The 19,197-nt window shown below is 40.7% G+C and overlaps 1 protein-coding gene across 3 annotated transcripts; it reads left to right on the top strand.

The window, feature by feature from the left end:
• The first annotated feature begins 415 nt into the window (after positions 1 to 415).
• Positions 416 to 11,337, top strand: LOC306902098 (transcription factor E2F3-like). Of its 3 annotated transcripts, XR_013787408.1 has the most exons (8): positions 418 to 1,021; positions 3,649 to 3,760; positions 4,634 to 4,853; positions 5,993 to 6,151; positions 6,278 to 6,392; positions 8,193 to 8,334; positions 8,483 to 8,895; positions 9,013 to 10,265. XR_013787408.1 is itself a non-coding variant. In XM_079470404.1 (7 exons), exons 1-7 carry the CDS (start codon positions 752 to 754, stop codon positions 8,722 to 8,724), a joined length of 1,287 nt encoding a protein of 428 aa, XP_079326530.1. In that variant the 5' UTR covers positions 416 to 751; the 3' UTR covers positions 8,725 to 11,337. The 3 variants fall into 3 exon arrangements, 2 of the variants coding, with proteins under 2 accessions (XP_079326530.1, XP_079326531.1); XM_079470404.1 differs by having other exon boundaries at positions 416 to 1,021; positions 8,456 to 11,337; XM_079470405.1 differs by having other exon boundaries at positions 416 to 1,021; positions 8,483 to 11,337.
• The last annotated feature ends 7,860 nt before the right edge of the window (positions 11,338 to 19,197 follow it).

Here is a 19,197-nt window from a genome sequence, read left to right on the forward strand (position 1 = left end):
CGGCTCTTCGTAATGTAAACCGGTTCTAGTCGAAGACCGCAGTGGTTGGTCGGGGAGTGAGGTCTACACACTGCGCAGTGTTTGTCTCAATTCATCATTTAAGAACACTACACATCAAAGTAAATATATAGTGTACAGTGAAGAAATGTAACATTAGAAAGATAAATGAAAGAAAAAACATAAATCAATAAATAACGCACTACTGACGAGTATTTAATGCTTTAATAAAGCACGTGCATACAAACGGTACATTTTAATTTCATTTTAAACGTGCGTCACCGCGTCAGTTTCATTTCGACGTTTTAGTACACGTGCTGCCGTTGACCAATGGCGACTTCGGAACTACGTTGGCGTTAACTCATTGGTCTATCCAGTACAAAGAAACGGTTAAAAAAGGGCGTGAGCGGTCGCTTGCGCATCCAATGGCGCGTGCCATGCAAATATCGTTTAAAAATTCCCCGGGAAATCTGAGTTTCGCGGGAGGGCCCTTCGCGCGTAAACTGCATCCCCTCATTCATTGTCAGCTTCCTGGAGCCATTTTTCAGTTTGGCGGCGGAGCGTTTCGCGTCTTCCTCAAAATCCAAAGCATCTACCGTCCTCCCGCCACCAATATCACCCAAATCCCGGTCAGATGGATAGCTGACGCTTTAATCTCACGCTCGTCGTGCATATTTGTGAAATAAACGCCGCGGATTACCAGAAAAACGAAGTTAAACAGAAGGAGGCACAAAGGACACCCGAGTCCACAACGATGAGAAGAGGCGTCCCATTAGCCCCAGAACGAGTCATAATCGCAGGGGTTGGTGGCTCTTCGCTGGACAAAAATGCAGTCTTAGCAGCACTGTCCGATCGCTTTACATCCACTCTGCCCACTGCCACATATATACATATCATAACCCCGCCGCCGTGCGTTTCACAGACCACCAGTGTCTGTGTGTCCGACCCTTCGACGGCCAGTTTTTACAGCACTCCAAACGGGACACATGGAACCGGACAGCGACCCACGTTGGGACGACCACCGGTAATATCACGCACGCCATTTGTGAATAAATAGTTTTAACCGCGAAGCGTAAGCGGCGACGCGCTGCTTCATTGAATGTAGCTTAGCTAAAGCAGCTTGCTAATAAGCAAAATGACTAAAGCTAACGTAACGGCTCGGTTTCGAAGCACTTCGTACTGTGCTCGGGGGTCTTTGCTGTGCGTAACTTGGTAACGTTTTTAACGCATGTAAACTGATGGATAATATAAAGACCGTTTGGGTTGTGACCATATTTGGGGATCATGCGTGTGCGTGCACGCACGGAGAAGGTCAGTGTGACTTCTGCAGTAGGTCAAAGTTCGTGATTATTTGGATATGTGGTGTACATCCCCACGTTGTGCGTTATAAAATGATCACAGTGTCGTGTAAGGCCGGTGTGATGTCGAGGCCTGTGCTCGTGTTTTTGAAGTGAGTGAACGGAGGGGGAAGGGTTGCAGAGTTTTTTTTCCTGAGGTTGCTAAACGTAATCGCCTTAAAATGTGTTTTCCTGCAACCTTAAGGCTACATTTCATACATTCGCACACGTGCTTGTAAAAACGCTCACGTCTAAGACAGAATGTCAGAATGTACAGTGGTGCGCACAAGATCAAAAAGTATACAAGTAATCTGAAAACTTTAGTGTAAAGTGCACAAAGTGTTCTCAATTTCTGCACCATGTCTACAATCGCATTTGCTTCACTACAGTCAAGTGCGTATCAATCCAAGTTTATATTATAATGTCAGTAAAAAGCTAATGCACTGTGAGCTACTGGTGAAGCTTTGGTGGCAAGTATGAGTTACAATCTCTTTCGTCCTATTTATGTGGAGAGAATAAACTTTTAGCAAAAGTTCAGCTCATCCAGTTTCTTTTGGTGATGTTTGGTAAAAAGTGTTTAGTATAAAACAGGTTTGACATCAGCTGCATTTCTCACTGTTTTGCTGAGCCTTAAACGTGTGGCCTGCATTATTACAACACCAAATGGTATTTTTCTGATCGCATTTAACATTAAACATTCATTTGAATGTCGTTTCATTGTGATATAAGTTTTGCTTCTCAAATGCATGTAGACAACTACAAACGGCCTTTTCCAATGTATTTACAAGATCTCTCACCAAAACTTATGCTTATGTCCCAAGTGAACAGTTTTTAGCCTTTGTGAAATGAATTTGTGTTTTTGGATGAGACGACGAGGGACTAGTTTGAATATTTTCAGGGTTTTAAACCTCTGTCCTGTTTTGCTCCATTAAAGGCAATACAATTTCCACCACAAAATGGCTGTTCAGTCAGTCCAATCACTGCCATAAAGTTAAAGGAGATGGAATGCGGGCAGGCATGAGTTTGACCGGTATTTAAACCAGAATAGTTAACTTGAAAGTTTAAATGGGCAGATCTTGAGATTTGTCATGTATAGATAAAAAGCCATTAGAGTTTTTACATGTGAAGTTTGAGCATGCACAGAAAAATTGCAAGTACTGTTGATTGGTATGAAACCAAGTTTGCCGTCATTAATGATGCCGGATGGGTAAAAATGTGAGTTGATGCGGGGGACCAGACATCATGATCTTTAGCAGGTACTGTCTCTTATTTTGCTCTGGTTTAATGAACCCTCCTAAACATATTGCTAAATGTTGTCTGTCATTTGGGAAAAGCCTGATTAAAGGTAACCAATCGCAGCATAGTATATTTTGACGAACATTACACTACACTGGTTGCCTTATTGAAAGCATTGTGGATAGCCCCCCCCTCAACAAATAACCACACTGTGAAGGCCATGCTTTTAAGCATTTTCATATTGCACTTATTGACGATAAACTGTCGGAAGCCATATGCACTGGCAAAAAGTGCTTCCAGTGAAAATTAGGGGTGTGGCGATTTAGAATAAATTCCGGTACAGATTTTAACAAACAAATATAGTCTGATACCGACATGACAACATTAAAAGCTGATTTTTGCTATCCAATATTTTTTATTAACACCATTAACTCGTATTTAACTTAACATGGAACATTTCTTTAATAAACTTAAAGTCTGTGTTGTTGCTATTTAATTATTTTGCTCAAAGATTGGATTATTCAGACATGCAACTCATTGCCTCCATGCAGTTAATTAATAAACCATCGGTATCTGCCATATTCTGATGCTATTGCCGATATGCAGATGGTGTTAAATGAATCCAATATCTGCAGATTCATATCTGTGGGTGAAGGTGATTGAAGGATGAGCCCCTACTGCCTGAAATAAATCCAGGGTCGCCGGATCTGTCAAACCAAACTAGCACCACTCAAAAGCCGAAGCTGTGTTTCCATGGAAGACGGCCACACACTGTCTTCCATGTCCTTTATTCTAGTACTACTGTCTCACAAATGCGCTTCCTTTCTCATCAACTAGCATGAAGACAATAAAATTGTGTTAATGCCAAATAATTTAATACAAGCATTTTGGTCAAATATCATTTATGTAAAGTAACTTTCCCCCTGGGGGAAATAATGCAACCGTTTTTACATGACAGCTTTTCTTTTCTGTAATATGATCATGAAGATGTGTGAATAGACCAAGGTGTATTTATTGGTGTTGTGTCAAGCTTTGCCTGTTTCTCACCTCTGTAATTGATGGACTTTCTCCTTTTCAGGCAAAAAGGCGTTTAGCACTGGATGACACGGATCATCTTTACATATCTGAAGGAGCCAAAACGCCAAAGACCCAAACGGGAAATCCGCTTTGTATTATAAAGGGAAATAAAAGTAAGGAGAACCCTTTACTCTAATATTAAGCTTGTCAAATGGTTTGTCTGACATAAGTTAATTATATATAGGGATGTAAATTCTGGCCAAAAACAATGACCGATGATTCTTTTACATTGTAAGCCGATAACAGATATATAGGCCGATATACAGTGTCTAGATATTAATATAACATTTCCTAAGACTGAAACAAGAGGCAAAATATGGACAACAACTTTTTATTAAAACATTCATTGCAAAAAACAAGGTAACCGTTAGTTCTGTCTTTTTCCCCTGAAAATCATGTACAAGCCTACTTTACCCTAGTTAAAGATTATTTAACATTCAAATTTTTCTGGTATATTTTTTATTCCACAAACAAATTCTAGAGGTTCTCCCAAGAGCAACCCAGAAAAATATTCTTAATAGCCGCAAGTCTAACGGGTCTCAAGACAGAAAGCATTCAGACAGCAGTCTGATTCAAACAATAAGCTTTGATTCCTATAATTTACACATTCATAAATACTGTATCTACATACTGTTCCTACATCTACAATGTTTTGCTAATAGCAGTAAGTGAATGATCACGACAGAACTGTACAGTATTTTAACTGTGAGCAGCGTGCAGATGAAGAAGTTTAACCAGAGGAAATTATTTATGGTTTTCCTGCTATAATATATCGGCCGATAGCTGATCGTGCATCCCTATTTATGTTTTTGCAGTAATTACTACATACTAAACCCCTCAACCGTCAGTGAGCTTGAGAATTCCAAAGCATTGTCATGCGACATGATTAAAAATTGTATGATCTTTATAAAAGATAATTTAGCATTATGCCTGCTTGAGGATTTTACTTTGAAGTGTGTCTAAGCCCCCTTTCCCTTTCGTTGTAGCTCCGAAGTCTCCATCAGAGAAGACACGGTACGATACCTCATTGGGTTTATTGACAAAGAAGTTTGTGCAGCTTCTGGCACAGTCATCAGACGGCGTGGTGGACCTAAACCAGGCCTCCGAGGTCCTCAAAGTCCAGAAGAGGCGCCTCTATGACATCACCAATGTTCTCGAGGGGATTCACCTTATTAAAAAGAAATCGAAAAACAACATTCAATGGATGTATGTACCACCTCAATTTGCTGGCTTCTCGTGCAGAATATGACTTTGATGCTTTTTGATTACACTGGGCTTCATTCTGCAGCCACAGCGTACAGGAAGTTGACTTTTAGGTGGTTGCGCATAACACCGTTTCACTTTGCAGAGGTCTCCGGGTGTGTGCGTGCCTTTGGTGGCGACAGGCGGACATTAAATACACAGCACTGCAGCCAGTGGTTTATTTCCATGTGTAGCTGCATTAGAAAAGGCATGAACACGCCTCGTAACAGTGTGGCTTTTATGACAATTGTTTTTAAACATGACGCATTCTAAGAACCTAAAATCTATCTCTATTTAACCATTTGTGGACTTAAAGACCACTTTATTTAAAAGGTTTTGTGGTTTTCAGTACCGTTCGTTTAAAGGCCATTGATGATTTTTTGGTCTGCGTCTATAGGCCTGTGGTTAGTGTGCCGAGTTTGATTCCCTTCTCAATGGTCTTTGGCCCTCACTTTCCTCTCAGCTCTCTACTGTCCTATCCCATTAAAAGCAAGTAGCTCCCAAACTTTATCTTAAAGTCTTCGTTGTGGTAACGTGAACACACATTAATTGCTTACCAAGTTTGCTTCAGCTGCGGTAAAAATTATGAGACCATTCCAAAAATATTTACTTAATCAGCATTTCTGGATGTATTGTGGCTGTTCCAGTCCAGTGTCTGTTGAATTTAAACTTAGACTTGTTTTCTTTGCCGTAATCTGAAGGTCTGAAAAAACGCAGACCAGTGTTTTCCACATAATTTAGTGAGACCATGGGTGCTAAACATATTTTCCTCAAGGGGGGGTCCGTATTAAAATTGGGCATATTTAATTGTTGAATGCTGCAATCTGCTGCATTTTAAGAGCAAAAATAAGTGAATTTAGCTTCATTCGCGCGTGAAATTCACGTCATGGGAGGGGCTTCTACCAGGCGGCTCCAGTCTCGTTGCGAAATGGCTGACATGGATTTTGTTGAGCAGGTAGCTGCGCATTATGTGCTATGGAAGGCTGAAGAACAACATAGACTTGTTCGGTGCCATGTCTGCGTCCATCAGATCCTTCGGAGGCGCAGTCCTTCATTGTTGTTTCGGATTTCAAGAAATGGCTGACACTTGTTTTTCTTCTCAGGGGCTGCAGTCTGTCTGAGGTGGATGGTGTTTTATGTGAGAGACAGACCCTGAGCAGTGAGATAACGCAGCTTGTCGAGGAGGAGCGCAAACTCGACGAGTTGATCCAGAGCTGCACCCAGGAAGTCAAGCGTATGACGGAGTCGACGCACAATCAAAAATATCCTTACTCTGCACAAAAAAAACAAATTCCAGTTAGTTTGTCTGTTGTTGTGGTTGTTGCTGTGCTCTGCTCTTTTCTGCTGTGGTGAGTGTGATCTATGTTCTTTTCCTTGACCACCCTCACGTTTGCATATGTGACATATCAAGACCTGCGCAGGGACCGCAAACTGAGGGATCAAACGGTTATTGTGGTCAAAGCGCCGTCAGAAACAAAACTAGAGGTGCCGGATCCTCAAGAGGTGAGAAGTTAGCTCTGTTTGTTTAATTTGTCAAATGGAATGTTGTTAAACTGTCTACAGTGCTCGAACATTAAGAACAGATTAAAAGTTAATGCTGTCAAATCCGTTCGCTGTCTACACAGCGGGGCACGGACAGGTATACTCTCGCAGCTTCAAAAAGCGCAGGATAGCGGCTCCTATTTGTGTGCCACTACACCAACGGCTGTTCGCTTGGTAGCAGTGCCTCATACAGATAGCCCTGCATTTCCAGTGCTGTAAGGGCTGCCCGTGACCTTAATCGCTTCAGAATGTTCTTCCGATATTTCATGGTGCATCGCCAATAATACGCCTGCTCTTCGTGGTATTTTCTTTCTAGATATATCTGGTAAACCCTAAAAAATGAATCTGACGGCAGCATTAAGTAGACTGCGAACATGGGGTGACACAGCATTGTTGTTGAGCTTGATTCAACTACCATTCTCACAGTCGAATCTTTGCAGAGATATTTTGCAATGGGGATCATGCCATTTTAGTTATATGGGCAGTGGCATAGCAAAATATTATTTTTGATAAGGGTTGGGTACCGTAACCCCTGGCGCATATGAGCGCTAGGTCTGGCTATTACCCAGCGCAGGATCGCATCTCTCCGCATCTTCTGTGCAGCGAGACTGGTAAAGAGAAGCAGCACGTTCCGCACGCACCTGCAAATGAATGTGTACACTGTTACCAAACATTTGTCACTTATTGAATGATTGGGCATTTAAATAGAATTTTTCCTAATTCTCTTCCCTTTCCTTCTTTAGAAAAAAAAAATTACTAACCTCACTATTCTTAGCTTTGTATACTGTGCTAGGCTTTAATGGACTAGTTTGATGCACTTATGTATTTTGTTGCCTATGTTGTTATAATTGCTTCCAATGTTTCCTCATCTGTAAGTCACTTTGGATAAAAGCGTCTGCTAAATGACTAAATGTAAATGTAAAAAATGTAAATATAACATAACACTTTGTAAGTAAATGCACATAGTACGTTACTTGGAATGAACTTTGCGCTGCATGATACAAAAAGAATGGTTATATAACCAAAGTCACAGCATATAACAAGCACGGTGCAGATTCTCGGAACTTGTCATTCTCTGAACAGAGAGCAATCGTGCGTGTCAGGAGAACGGAAAAGAGTGTGAAGCAAAAAAGGTGAAAGAGACTGTTTGACTGTTTAAATGGTAAGATGCTTTATTGCATTCCTCCTTACCACGGGGTAAATAAAGTAACGTGCTGTACTCCCGTTTGTAGATAATTATTCATGATTTATTAATTTATTCATGACAGTTCTGGGTCACTAAAATGTATGTAGGTGACCTGTTGATGCTTTCGTTTTCATTCCTGAACGTCCTCTCTCCAAAATATAACCGCAAAGGCTGAATGCTTTCTCTGAAGGTGTGCTCATGTCTGGGATTTAAAGCATATATTTTGCTAGCTTGCTGCCTCATAAGCATTACATGTATACTATCCCACCGTAGAGACACCACTTTCTAACCACTACAGTTTTTAATTCTGACACAAAATCTGCGTTGCGATCACCAATAGTCAAACATTCTCTGCCAGAAAGTGTCTGACAGCGTTTTATCAGCTGGAAAAAAATCTTCCGAAAGTGATCCCAACGATATCGTTCTCTGTATCTTTATCGTTATAGTTATGATGTGAACGGCCCTTCAGCCCTTCTTTTTAGATACTGGGTGCAGTTATTGAAAACTATATTGGATTCTTATCTGCTTTAAGCAGATATGTGTTATGAAATATATTGTTGCTTTATTCTTTGCAGGGTCTACAGGTGCACCTGACCAGCACTAAGGCTCCTATAGATGTCTTCCTGTGTCCAGATGAGAACACAACTGACAGCCCTGTGAAAAATGGCAACAGTGTTGTCAAGGGCGACACATCACCTTTCATGAAAGTATTAGATGGTGAGGTGAAAGTAGTGTGGAGAGCTTTTTAACATTTAAACATAAGGGACTGAGAATGCAGGCAAATACATGCATTTGTTAAAATCCTCATCTTAAAATGTTATCTTCTTCTGTTTCTCAGTCTCTCATGCTCTTTCTCCATCTCTAGATGATTCTTCCAGTCGTTCTGGTCCTGCTGTTACTGTTACCAGTCTGTCCCCCATCACGTCCCCGTTCACTAGTCTCCTTCAGCAAACAGAGGATCAGATCCCCAGCAATGAAGCGCCCTTCATCACTCTAGGCTCGCCTCCGTTCAGTGACGATTATCTAATGAGCCTTGAGGAAGAAGAGGGAATCACAGACCTCTTCGATGACCTGGACAGGCTTCCTAATATAGATGATCTCTTGTGATGATCTCTCTAAGGATGTTCCTTCCTGTGTTCGTCAATCTAGACTCAGGTCTGACCAGATCTAACATCTCATTCGTTCAGTTGATCCAAGTTGTCAGCAGCAGGAGGAGATCGCTTGTCTCCGGAGCTGTTGGTTTCAGCCAGTGGTTTTACTCTTCTGTGGTATCTGACTGTAAGCAGATAGTGACCTGCACAACGCTTTGCTGCTTATCACTTTGTTGCGTTAACGTCCGCTGACGCTGGAAAACGCTAGCTTTCATTAAGTATCTTTGTGGCTTTGACTCTGCAGATGGCTTGCAGTGTGAGCAGGGCAGGAGAGTTCCTGTATCTGGATTTCTGTTCATTTGAGATCTGCATCACAGAGCCTCACATCAAATGAACACTCCCTCTTCCCACCTCTGATCATCAGCGGCCTCATGGACTTTGAATATGATATTTTACTGATATTTTGGGAATGTTCTGAATGTGGTCGTGTATGTAAATGTTTACCATGGTTAAGGTAAATGGAACAAAGCTATTTGGTTTATAATCCGGCGTCTCCTTGGTTCCTGTGGAGATTGACATTTATCTGCTTGAAGTTGAAACTTTGACTATGGCCTCAAAGTTATGTACTGGAATAGGTACAAAAGACACTTAATGTAGGACGATTTATATAAAAAAGTGACCCTTGGGAGACCACTAATCGCATATGAAAGTAAATAATTGGTCATCAATAAGATTTTCAGAGTTAAGATTTTTTTACCCCGCCTAAATATTTTTATTACTGCAATTAAAATCATGCTGTCTGAAAAAAGTAAATATTGAATTTGTATTACTTTACATTCAGCACATAAAATACAACCATTAAAAATACTTTTTTATTTTTCAAATATACTTTACAATAAGCAATCCAAAAATAAGAATTGTCGTCATTTACTCGCCTTCGAGTTGTTCCAAATCTGTATAAACTTCCTGATGAACACAGAGATAGATATTTGGATGAATGCTTGTAACCGAACAGTTCTTGTACCCCATTGACTACCATTGTAGGAAAAATCACTTGTAAATCTTTCTTCGGTTGAACAGAAAATAAGATATTTTGAAGAATGTAGGACGGCAAAAGTGGGGCACATTTTGTATTTTTGTACTACTATGGTAGTCAATGGTAGCCAAGAACTGTCCAAATAGCTTTATCTGTGTTCAATCAAACAAAGTTTATACAGATTTCGAACAACTAGACAGTGGGTAATTCATGACAGAATTTTCATTTTTGGGTGAACTGTCCCTTTAATGTAATAGGCTCTCTGTATGCAAATGTTATTCTTGACATTTTCAGGCAGGATATAGATCACCGTGGAAGTGATTGTGAGATTCACATGCTGAAGGTCATTGATGGTTTATATCATACTGATCAGTTTCTGTCAGTGTGTTCAGTGTTGAGAGCAGCAAGGATCTGTGGTGCCGATTTCCCCACAATTCTCAGCCTGATGACTCTGTAAGAACAGATTGGCATGTCTGTCTTTAAAGTGAAGTGATGGGAATAAAGTTGTCATTTGATTAGTGACCCGGTTTTTGTCACTTAAGTGGGGATGTTTATATACACATTGCTGTTTTGTTTCGTGACAAACGTCTTGGAATATGGGTGTTTTTTCAAGACAGGTGCCTTAAGAAGCCATTTTGTGAATAATGTGTGGTACACTTATTAAATTCAATATAATTTGTTAGGAAAGTCACTAGGTACGATCTACCTCTATACCTATGGTTATGATATTTCAGTGTAAATGATATATTTTATTCATTAGCCTTCCCTGAGTCTTTTTAATCCACCTAGTGGACACACAAAACATGTCCCTTGTCATGCACATTGTTGGAATTCCTCACTCTTAGCAAATGCTTCGATACTTCAGCATGTTGTGCTGGGTTTGCACCCGCTCTTATGAATTTGAAAATCAAATGTTAAGGTTTCCTTGAAACGGTTGTAGAAACTCTCCAGCATGAAATGAATTTGACTTTGTCATTTCATCTTTTCCTCATTACTTTTAGTTGAAGCTTCACCAATATAAGGGTAATTTATCCTTCTGTCTTGCACAAACTCCAGAATTAAAAAAATATATATAATTGTAAATATTCAGAAGTGATGGTGCAGCTTTTCAATATTTATTTAACAAGTAAATCTAACATTGATTTTACGTATTTAATTTACTAAAATGTAAACTGTACTCCGTTTTCATACCAAGTGCAGTTTCTTTACATGTTGTGCTGTGTGTTCCCCTTTTCTAATCTTTTATGGCATGTTCTTATATCTCATGTTTGTTATTGTTGTTCTTATAATGGATGAGACATATTTGTTTATGCTTCTATCTGTTAAATATAATGAGCATTATTCTGTTCTCCATCTGTTTTCTATTGTATACAAGCATGAATGTAATTACTGTGTGGAAAATGTACATTAGGCTTTTTCTTTCTATTGTGTATTTGGTAGATTTAGCTTTGTATATGAACTTTTGTTTATTGCTTTGATTTAAATTGTACATGAATGTTTAAACAAGTTTCTTTTAATGGGAAACTCTTGGGGGTAATTTGAACCTTATTCTGATGGTTGAAGAACATTGTAAAATTAAAGCAATATCATGACAACGCAGCTCTCTATTGTGTTTTTGACATGTCGGTCGTAACCAAATAGTGCTATTCGTTTTTTGTCATATATTTGAATGTTGACTTTACAGTGATTGTTCACCCTAAAAAAAAAATGTCTTTAATGTACTCACCCTTTTGTTATTTCACACCTGTATGACACTTTCTTCCGCACAAAACAAAATATATTTTGAAGAATGTCCGTACCCATTCACTTGCATTGGTTTCGTGTTTGTGCAATAGATGTGAATGGGTTCTGCCACAGTTACCCAACTTTTTTCAGCAGAAGTCAAATAATATTTTGAAGTCATACAGGTTTGAAAAGACAATAGAGTGTAAATTATTTTAAGCTACTGTCCCTAACAATCCCTCAAACTCCTGCATAGCATAACAGCCACAAGACTTTCTTTTTGGAGATGTTCTGACCCAGTCATCTAGCTATTACTTTTTGGTGACTCCAAAGTTGAGCAATTTTAACAATGTAACAGCGATAATAGTTGGGATGTGTCTGAAAATGTGTCTGCTGCGCTGTGCAGACTAGAAGGTGTTTGTATCACAACGCAGGGCTTATTTTAAAGCAGAAAGAAATAAAAATAAAAATTCACTTTTGAAAATCATGTCTTGTGGTAATATTTATGTTCATGTAGCAGCAATGTTTTAGTGTATATTAAGCTCCAGTCAATTATGAGTTTATATCATTGAATACGTTATATTGGTATATTGAAAATACTAATTGTTTTCCAATTGCTGCTGTCAGAACATTTTCGAAATTTCAGGGGTTTCTCAACTCGACCGCACTCCCAGAATGTTTCGGACAGGCGTGCCACACACATCATGAAAAGTGACGTGGGCTCTTTGATCGTCCCCTGGTGGCTGGCTGCAGGACAGGTCATATCCCCGCTCTCTCCATGTAAACAAATGGGACAGGGACTTCACTGAAGTCCTCAGTCAACGCAGCCATCTACCAGGAAATTTTAGAGCACTTCATGCTTCCTTCTGCTAACAAGCTTCATGGAGATGCTGATTAAATTTTCCTGCAGGACTTGGCACCTGCCCACACTGCCAAAGGTACCAAAAGCTGGTTCAAAGACCATGTTGTTACTGTGCTTGATTGGCCAGAAACTCACGTGACCTGGGGCCTGTACCATGAAGCTGGTTCAGGTGGTTCGTCGCCATGGTATCTTAAGCTGCACGGCTTACCTGCTCCGGGGCAGTTTATGTTCTGTATTCGAGATCTCAGACTGAAGTTTAACAAATCAGCTGTGAGCAAAGAAACATATAGGAGACGTAACTAATTCCCAGCGTCCGTTCTTTGTTGCAATGGCTTTTCTCCCAAATCCTGTGGACATCTCCACGCAAATTGTACAAGCACTTTGTAGTATCCTGGAGTAACCACTAGGTGTCATTATATTACAAGTGTTGTGTTCCACACTGTGGGGTGTTGTGAAGAAGATGTGCCATGCGTAAGACATGGAATGTTATGTCTGTTGCTGTAACTGTTGCAAACAGAAAGTAAAGTATTGAAGTTAACTATTCATGTAGTAGTCTGATTATTATGGAAGATACTACATTTTTGGCGACGAGGATAAAGCGGGAAGCCTGTGATGACAACGGATTGAGGATATGAAAATGAGCAGAGTGCTGATAACTGGTTGTAGTGGAAACAGACGATTCTAAAGGAAAAAGTGAAGAGGATTAATCATGGCTACAGGAACTATTGGCTCACTGGCAGCATTTGATGCAAAAGCTCAAACATGGGAAGAGTATTCTGAAATACTGGAGCAATTTTTTGTGGCTAATGACATCGAAGAGGAGGGTAAGCAAAGAGCTATTCTCATAAGTGTTGTGGGACCACAAACTTACAGTGTGATGCGAAATCTTCTTAGCCCTACAAAACCAAGTGAAAAGACTTATCAGCAACTGGTAACGATGCTAAAAAATCATTTCAATCCTCAGCCAAGTGAGATTGTACAGAGATTTAAATTTGATTCGAGAACGAAGAAGCCAACAGAGACTGTGACAGAATATGTAGCAGAGTTGCGTCGGTTAGCACAAGATTGTAATTACGGAGCAACTTTAGACCAGATGCTGAGGGATCGGCTTGTGTGTGGCATTGATGATGATCGGATTCGGAGACGTTTGCTTTCAGAAACAAATCTGACGTTTGAAAATGCTCTTAAAATTGCAGTAGCCACTGAAGCGACAAGCAAAAACGTGCTCGATTTGCAAAATAAATCCAGCGTACAGGCATGTAACAGCGTCATGTTTAAAGCGAGGAAACCAGATCGCTGGAAAAAGGGAGAAACGATTGCACAAAAAGAAATCAGAGAATGCTACAGATGTAGTGGAAAAAACCACGACTGCAGATTTAAGAAGGACAAATGTTATGTGTGTGGGAAAATAGGCCATATTGCAAGGGCCTGTCGCAACAAAAGCAAACAGAGTGGATACGCACAAAAGGGAAAAGGAGTGCGTCCGCATCGAGCATTTAATGTAAGTGAAAATAATGAGAGTGATGAATCTGAAGAAACGTTCACTTTGGCATGTGTAAAAACGGATGCATTGAAGAAAGTGAAACCACTCACTGTTGAGTTAGATGTGGATGACAGACTTGTAACCTTTGAGATTGATACCGGGTGTAGTGTCAGCCTTATGAATGAGGGAATGTACAAGGACATCTGGAAAAACTCAGAAGCTCCCAAACTGAGACTCACAAAAATCAAGTTGAGAACGTATACAGGAGAGCCATTACAGATAGTGGGTGTGGCTGATGTGCAAGTAAAGTACCAGCAGCAGGAAAAGAAAATGCCACTTGTTATAGTGAAGGGAACAGGACCATGCTTACTAGGCAGAGCCTGGCTGGAAGAAATTCAACTGCAATGGAGTGAAATAAAGCGGATACAGTCGGAGATGATGACATTGCAGCAGGTGCTATCCGAGCATGAGGAAGTGTTCAAAGAGGAGCTTGGTACATTAAGGGGCACTACTGCTACTATTCATGTGCCGACTGATGCCATACCAAGGTTTTTCAGACCTAGATCTGTGCCATACGCCCTGAAAACAAAGGTGGAGGAAGAGATTGATCGTCTGCTGCGGGACAAAATCATCTCACCTGTTAAGTATTCAGAGTGGGCAGCACCTGTTGTTCCTATCTTGAAACCAGATGGCAGTATAAGACTATGCGGTGACTACAAACTCACAGTCAACAGAGTGTCAACTTTGGAACAGTATCCAATACCCAGGGTGGAAGATCTTTTTGCTCTGCTGGATGGAGGAAAGCAGTTCACAAAACTGGACATGAGTCACGCATACCAACAAATCATCATGGATGAAAGCTCCAAGAAATACTTGACAGTGAATACACAAAATGGGTTATTCACATTTAATCGTCTGCCCTTCGGAGTTGCTTCAGCTCCTGCTATCGTTCAGAGAACAATGGAGCGATTGCTGCAAGGTATTCCGGGAGTCGTTGTTTATCTGGATGATATATTGGTGACTGGAGTAAACCAAGAAAATCACTTGAAGACACTGGAGAAAGTGCTGTTGAGACTGAAAGAAGCTGGTTTGCGACTGAAACGGGGAAAATGCGTGTTCCTGGCAGATGAGGTGGAATATTTAGGACACAAAGTAGATGCACAGGGTCTACATCCTTTAGGAATTAAAGTGAAAGCCATTGAAGAAGCACCAGAACCAAGGAATGTCACAGAACTTAAAGCATATCTGGGGTTGCTGAACTATTATAATAAGTTCCTTCCAAACCTGGCGACACTACTAGCCCCCCTACATCTGCTGCTGAGAAAAGATGTTCAGTGGATGTGGAAAAAGCCACAACAAGAAGCTTTTAAGGAATCTAAAGCTCTACTAAAATCAGCAGAGGTGCTAGTCCATTACTCATCAGATTCAGAACTGGTTCTGGCTTGTGATGCCTCACCATACGGGGTTGGTGCAGTGCTCTCGCAGCGTAAAAAAGGAGAGAGTGTGGAGAAACCCCTTGGGTTCATGTCACGAACGCTAACGTCTGCAGAGAAGCGTTATTCACAGTTAGACAAAGAAGGCTTAGCTGTGATTTTTGGCATCCAAAGATTTCATAAGTACTTGTATGGTCGTGCATTCACAATTTGTACTGATCATAAGCCCTTGATCCATTTGTTCAATGAAACGAAGGCAGTTCCTCAAATGGGATCACCTAGAATGCAAAGGTGGGCTGTGATGTTACAAGCGTATCAGTACAACATTGTGTATAAACCAGGAAGGTACCACCAAAATGCTGACGCGCTGAGTAGACTCCCAGTGCCAGGTGATGGAGAACCGGATGACACTAATGATCAAGTGTTAATGATGGACTTAATGGATGATTCGCCTGTAAGTGCAGCACAAATTAGGAAGTGGACATCACACGACATAACACTCTCCACGGTACATAACTACATATTACAGGGTTGGCCTGAGAAGGTAGAGCCACAGGTGTTACCGTACCATCACAGGAGAGATGCTCTGAGTGTCAAAGATGGATGTGTGACCTGGGGAGCGAGAATCATCATACCATCACAAGGTCGAGTGGCTGTATTGAAACAGTTACATCAGACTCATTCCGGCATGTCTAGAATGAAGGGATTGGCCCGATCATACATGTGGTGGCCTGGTATGGATCAGGATGTAGAGAGAGTGGTTCAGAATTGTGAGGTGTGTCAAAGTTTCAGAAAAGCACCTGCTCAAGCTCCTTTGCACCCGTGGGAGTGGCCGGGCTCACCCTGGGAAAGACTTCATGTAGACTACGCAGGGCCCTTCTTAGGAAGAATGTTCCTAATTCTGGTAGATTCTCATTCTAAATGGATGGAAGTTTATCCTGTCACACATGCCACTTCCCAAATTACAATTGAGAAACTGAGAATGTGTTTCAGTACACATGGATTACCCAGAATGTTGGTGTCTGATAATGCAACATGTTTTACCAGTACAGAGTTTGAAAATTTCTTGAAGAGGAATGGCATTCAACATGTCACGTCAGCTCCTTATCATCCTTCGTCGAACGGCCTTGCTGAACGTGCTGTTCAAACTTTCAAGGAGGGGATGAAAAAGATGAAAGGTGACACTGTGGAGACAAGAGTAGCAAGATTCTTGTTTAATTATAGAATCACTCCTCATACAACAACTGGGTTGTCACCTGCTCAGATGTTAATGTCACGGATGTTGAGATCTACATTTGACTTACTCACGCCTGATGTGAAGTCCAAAGTTCTAAAAAAACAGCGGAAACAAAAAGAAGGCCATGATAAAAGCTGTAAACTCAGAAGTTTTGAAGTGGGAGATTCAGTGTACGTGAGGAACTACGGTGGTGGACCCAAATGGATTCCTGCAGTAGTGGAATGTTGTACAGGACCTCTTTCATACAAGACTTCTCTAGGGCATGGACAAACTGTGAAAAGACATGTGGACCAAATAAGAAATCGCAGTACAGACGAGATGCTTGAGACTGTACTACCCAGAGAAAATGAACAGGATGTTGACACTTCAGCATTGCCTAGTGCAGATGTTGTCAATGCATCAGCAGGAAAGGAGATGTCTTCCCTTGAAACAGGACAATCGCTAGAAGTGACGGTTGTTGAAAAAGAGACTAAACAACCTCCAAATCTGAGAAGGTCTGCAAGAGAGATACGTTCTCCAGAGCACTTGAAAGACTATGTTACATAAGTAAAGTCAGTAAAAGACAATCAATAATATAATTGAGTTAGTTGTTGAAGAGTTCTTCTTTTTCTAAAAGAAAATACTAATCATTAAAATATTGAGAATGTGATTGTTACAGTGTTATATTCTGTAAGTAAGGTTATGGGTATTTAGCTTAAGAAGGAGGGGATGTAGTATCCTGGAGTAACCACTAGGTGTCATTATATTACAAGTGTTGTGTTCCACACTGTGGGGTGTTGTGAAGAAGATGTGCCATGCGTAAGACATGGAATGTTATGTCTGTTGCTGTAACTGTTGCAAACAGAAAGTAAAGTATTGAAGTTAACTATTCATGTAGTAGTCTGATTATTATGGAAAACTACACACTTCGTAAAGAAAGAGTTTTTAGGGACGGACAAAATACCCTTGACTTTCCTGATACTTGTATGAAAGATACAGATTTTCTGCGGATGGACTGTCTTATCTTTGCGAACTTCTTGTGGCACACATAACAAATGTGACTCGTCGAAGCCATGCCCTTACTGTACGGCAAATGGTATGTATTGCGTTGCGTTTTTTTGCAAGTGGTACATACTTGTATGTGGTCGGTGATGCAGAGAATCTAGGGAAAAACACGGTCTGTCGAACCATTCGCAAGGTGGTCCTCGCTCTGCAGGGGTACATAAATAGCTTCATTGTGTTTCCTGGACATTTATCCACCATGTCCATAAAAGAGGGCTTTTATAAAATTGCCGGTAAGATAACTTGATAGGGTGACATCACATGAACAAATTGAACCTTTCACGCTCATTTGTTTTTCTTAAAAAAAGCATATTTCACACTTAGAAATCTATTATACAATATTATGCAGTAGCTACCTGTTAGGAATGGTTTTAAATATATATTTTTAATTCCTATGATAGGAGTCATAGGAGCAATAGACACACATGTTGCAATCTCCACAGGGCTAGGAGAAAATGAAGCAGATTATGTGAACAGAAAGCGCTTTGAGGAAGGCAAGTTAAATTTGGAACAGTAAACTTTAAAGTTTCAATTTTAATAGCGTACACAATTTTCCCCTTTTCTGTTCTATGACAGGGCTTTTTGATGGCCTATTGGTAGGAGATAGAGGTTATGCATGCCAGAGGTTTATGCTAACCACCTATCCTGACCCTCAGACAGGGCCACAAAACCGCTTCAATGTGGCCCTCAGTAAAACCAGGGTCAAGATCGAGATGACCTTTGGCATCCTAAAGGCACGTTTCAACTGCCTTAGGCGTTTAAGAGTGTCACCAGAGCGGGCATCACAGACAGTGGCTGCATGTGCCATTCTGCACAATATAGCCACTGTCAGAAAGGAGCGAGAACCACCACAAAACCAGCTTCTCCCTGATGGAATTGACCCCATCACACTTGACCACCCAGCTGGCGCAGCTGTCAGAGATGCAATCACAACACAATATTTGACTAAAGAAAAGCACACGGACACTGCAGATGGGTCTCAAACTGTTTATTTGTCATGTGGGGGAAGAAAGAGAGCAAGAGAAAATTACATCAATAAAAAAAGTGTTCATACTAAAGGGTTACTTGGTTAAAAAAAGTTCACATACTGAGATCAGTTTTTTCCAGCTGTGTGATCTCCAATTTAATTGTTTAAAATTGGAGATCTCCTTTTGTCAGTCTAGTTCTAGACTCCTTTTGTAAAGGGCCCTGACCGAGTCTGTTTCCACCTGAAACAATTCCACCACAAACAATCATTACACGTTTTCTGGAGGTTGATCAAATCACAAAAAGTGACATGACTTTCTACAAACATAGGACTGACTGTAATTGATGTCAAAGGTTTAAAGCGTTACCTTGTTCACATTCCTTCTGTAGCCCATTGAGGTAGAGCCTTCAGTTTCTGGGGCAGGTTGTGAAAAATCCTACAAAAAAAGAGATGTGTAAGGTCCAGTCACTTAATTATGACATTCAAATGTGTGCCATAATAAAAAGCCCAGTGCATTCACCTCAGCAACTGTCTCAGAACACACAGACAGAGTGTCTTCATCATTTGGTTCACCCTAATAAATAAAAGGCCAATGTACAGCATAACTGTTACAAAGCAGGTTATGTTCATTGTGTTCGGTCTTCTGCATACTGACCTTTGTGCAGGAGACTGTGTGCAAGTGTGCTGGCTTCAACAACAGATACACTG

This window comes from Barbatula barbatula (assembly GCF_947034865.1).
Source record: "Barbatula barbatula genome assembly, chromosome: 12".
NCBI classification, from domain to species: domain Eukaryota; kingdom Metazoa; phylum Chordata; class Actinopteri; order Cypriniformes; family Nemacheilidae; genus Barbatula; species Barbatula barbatula.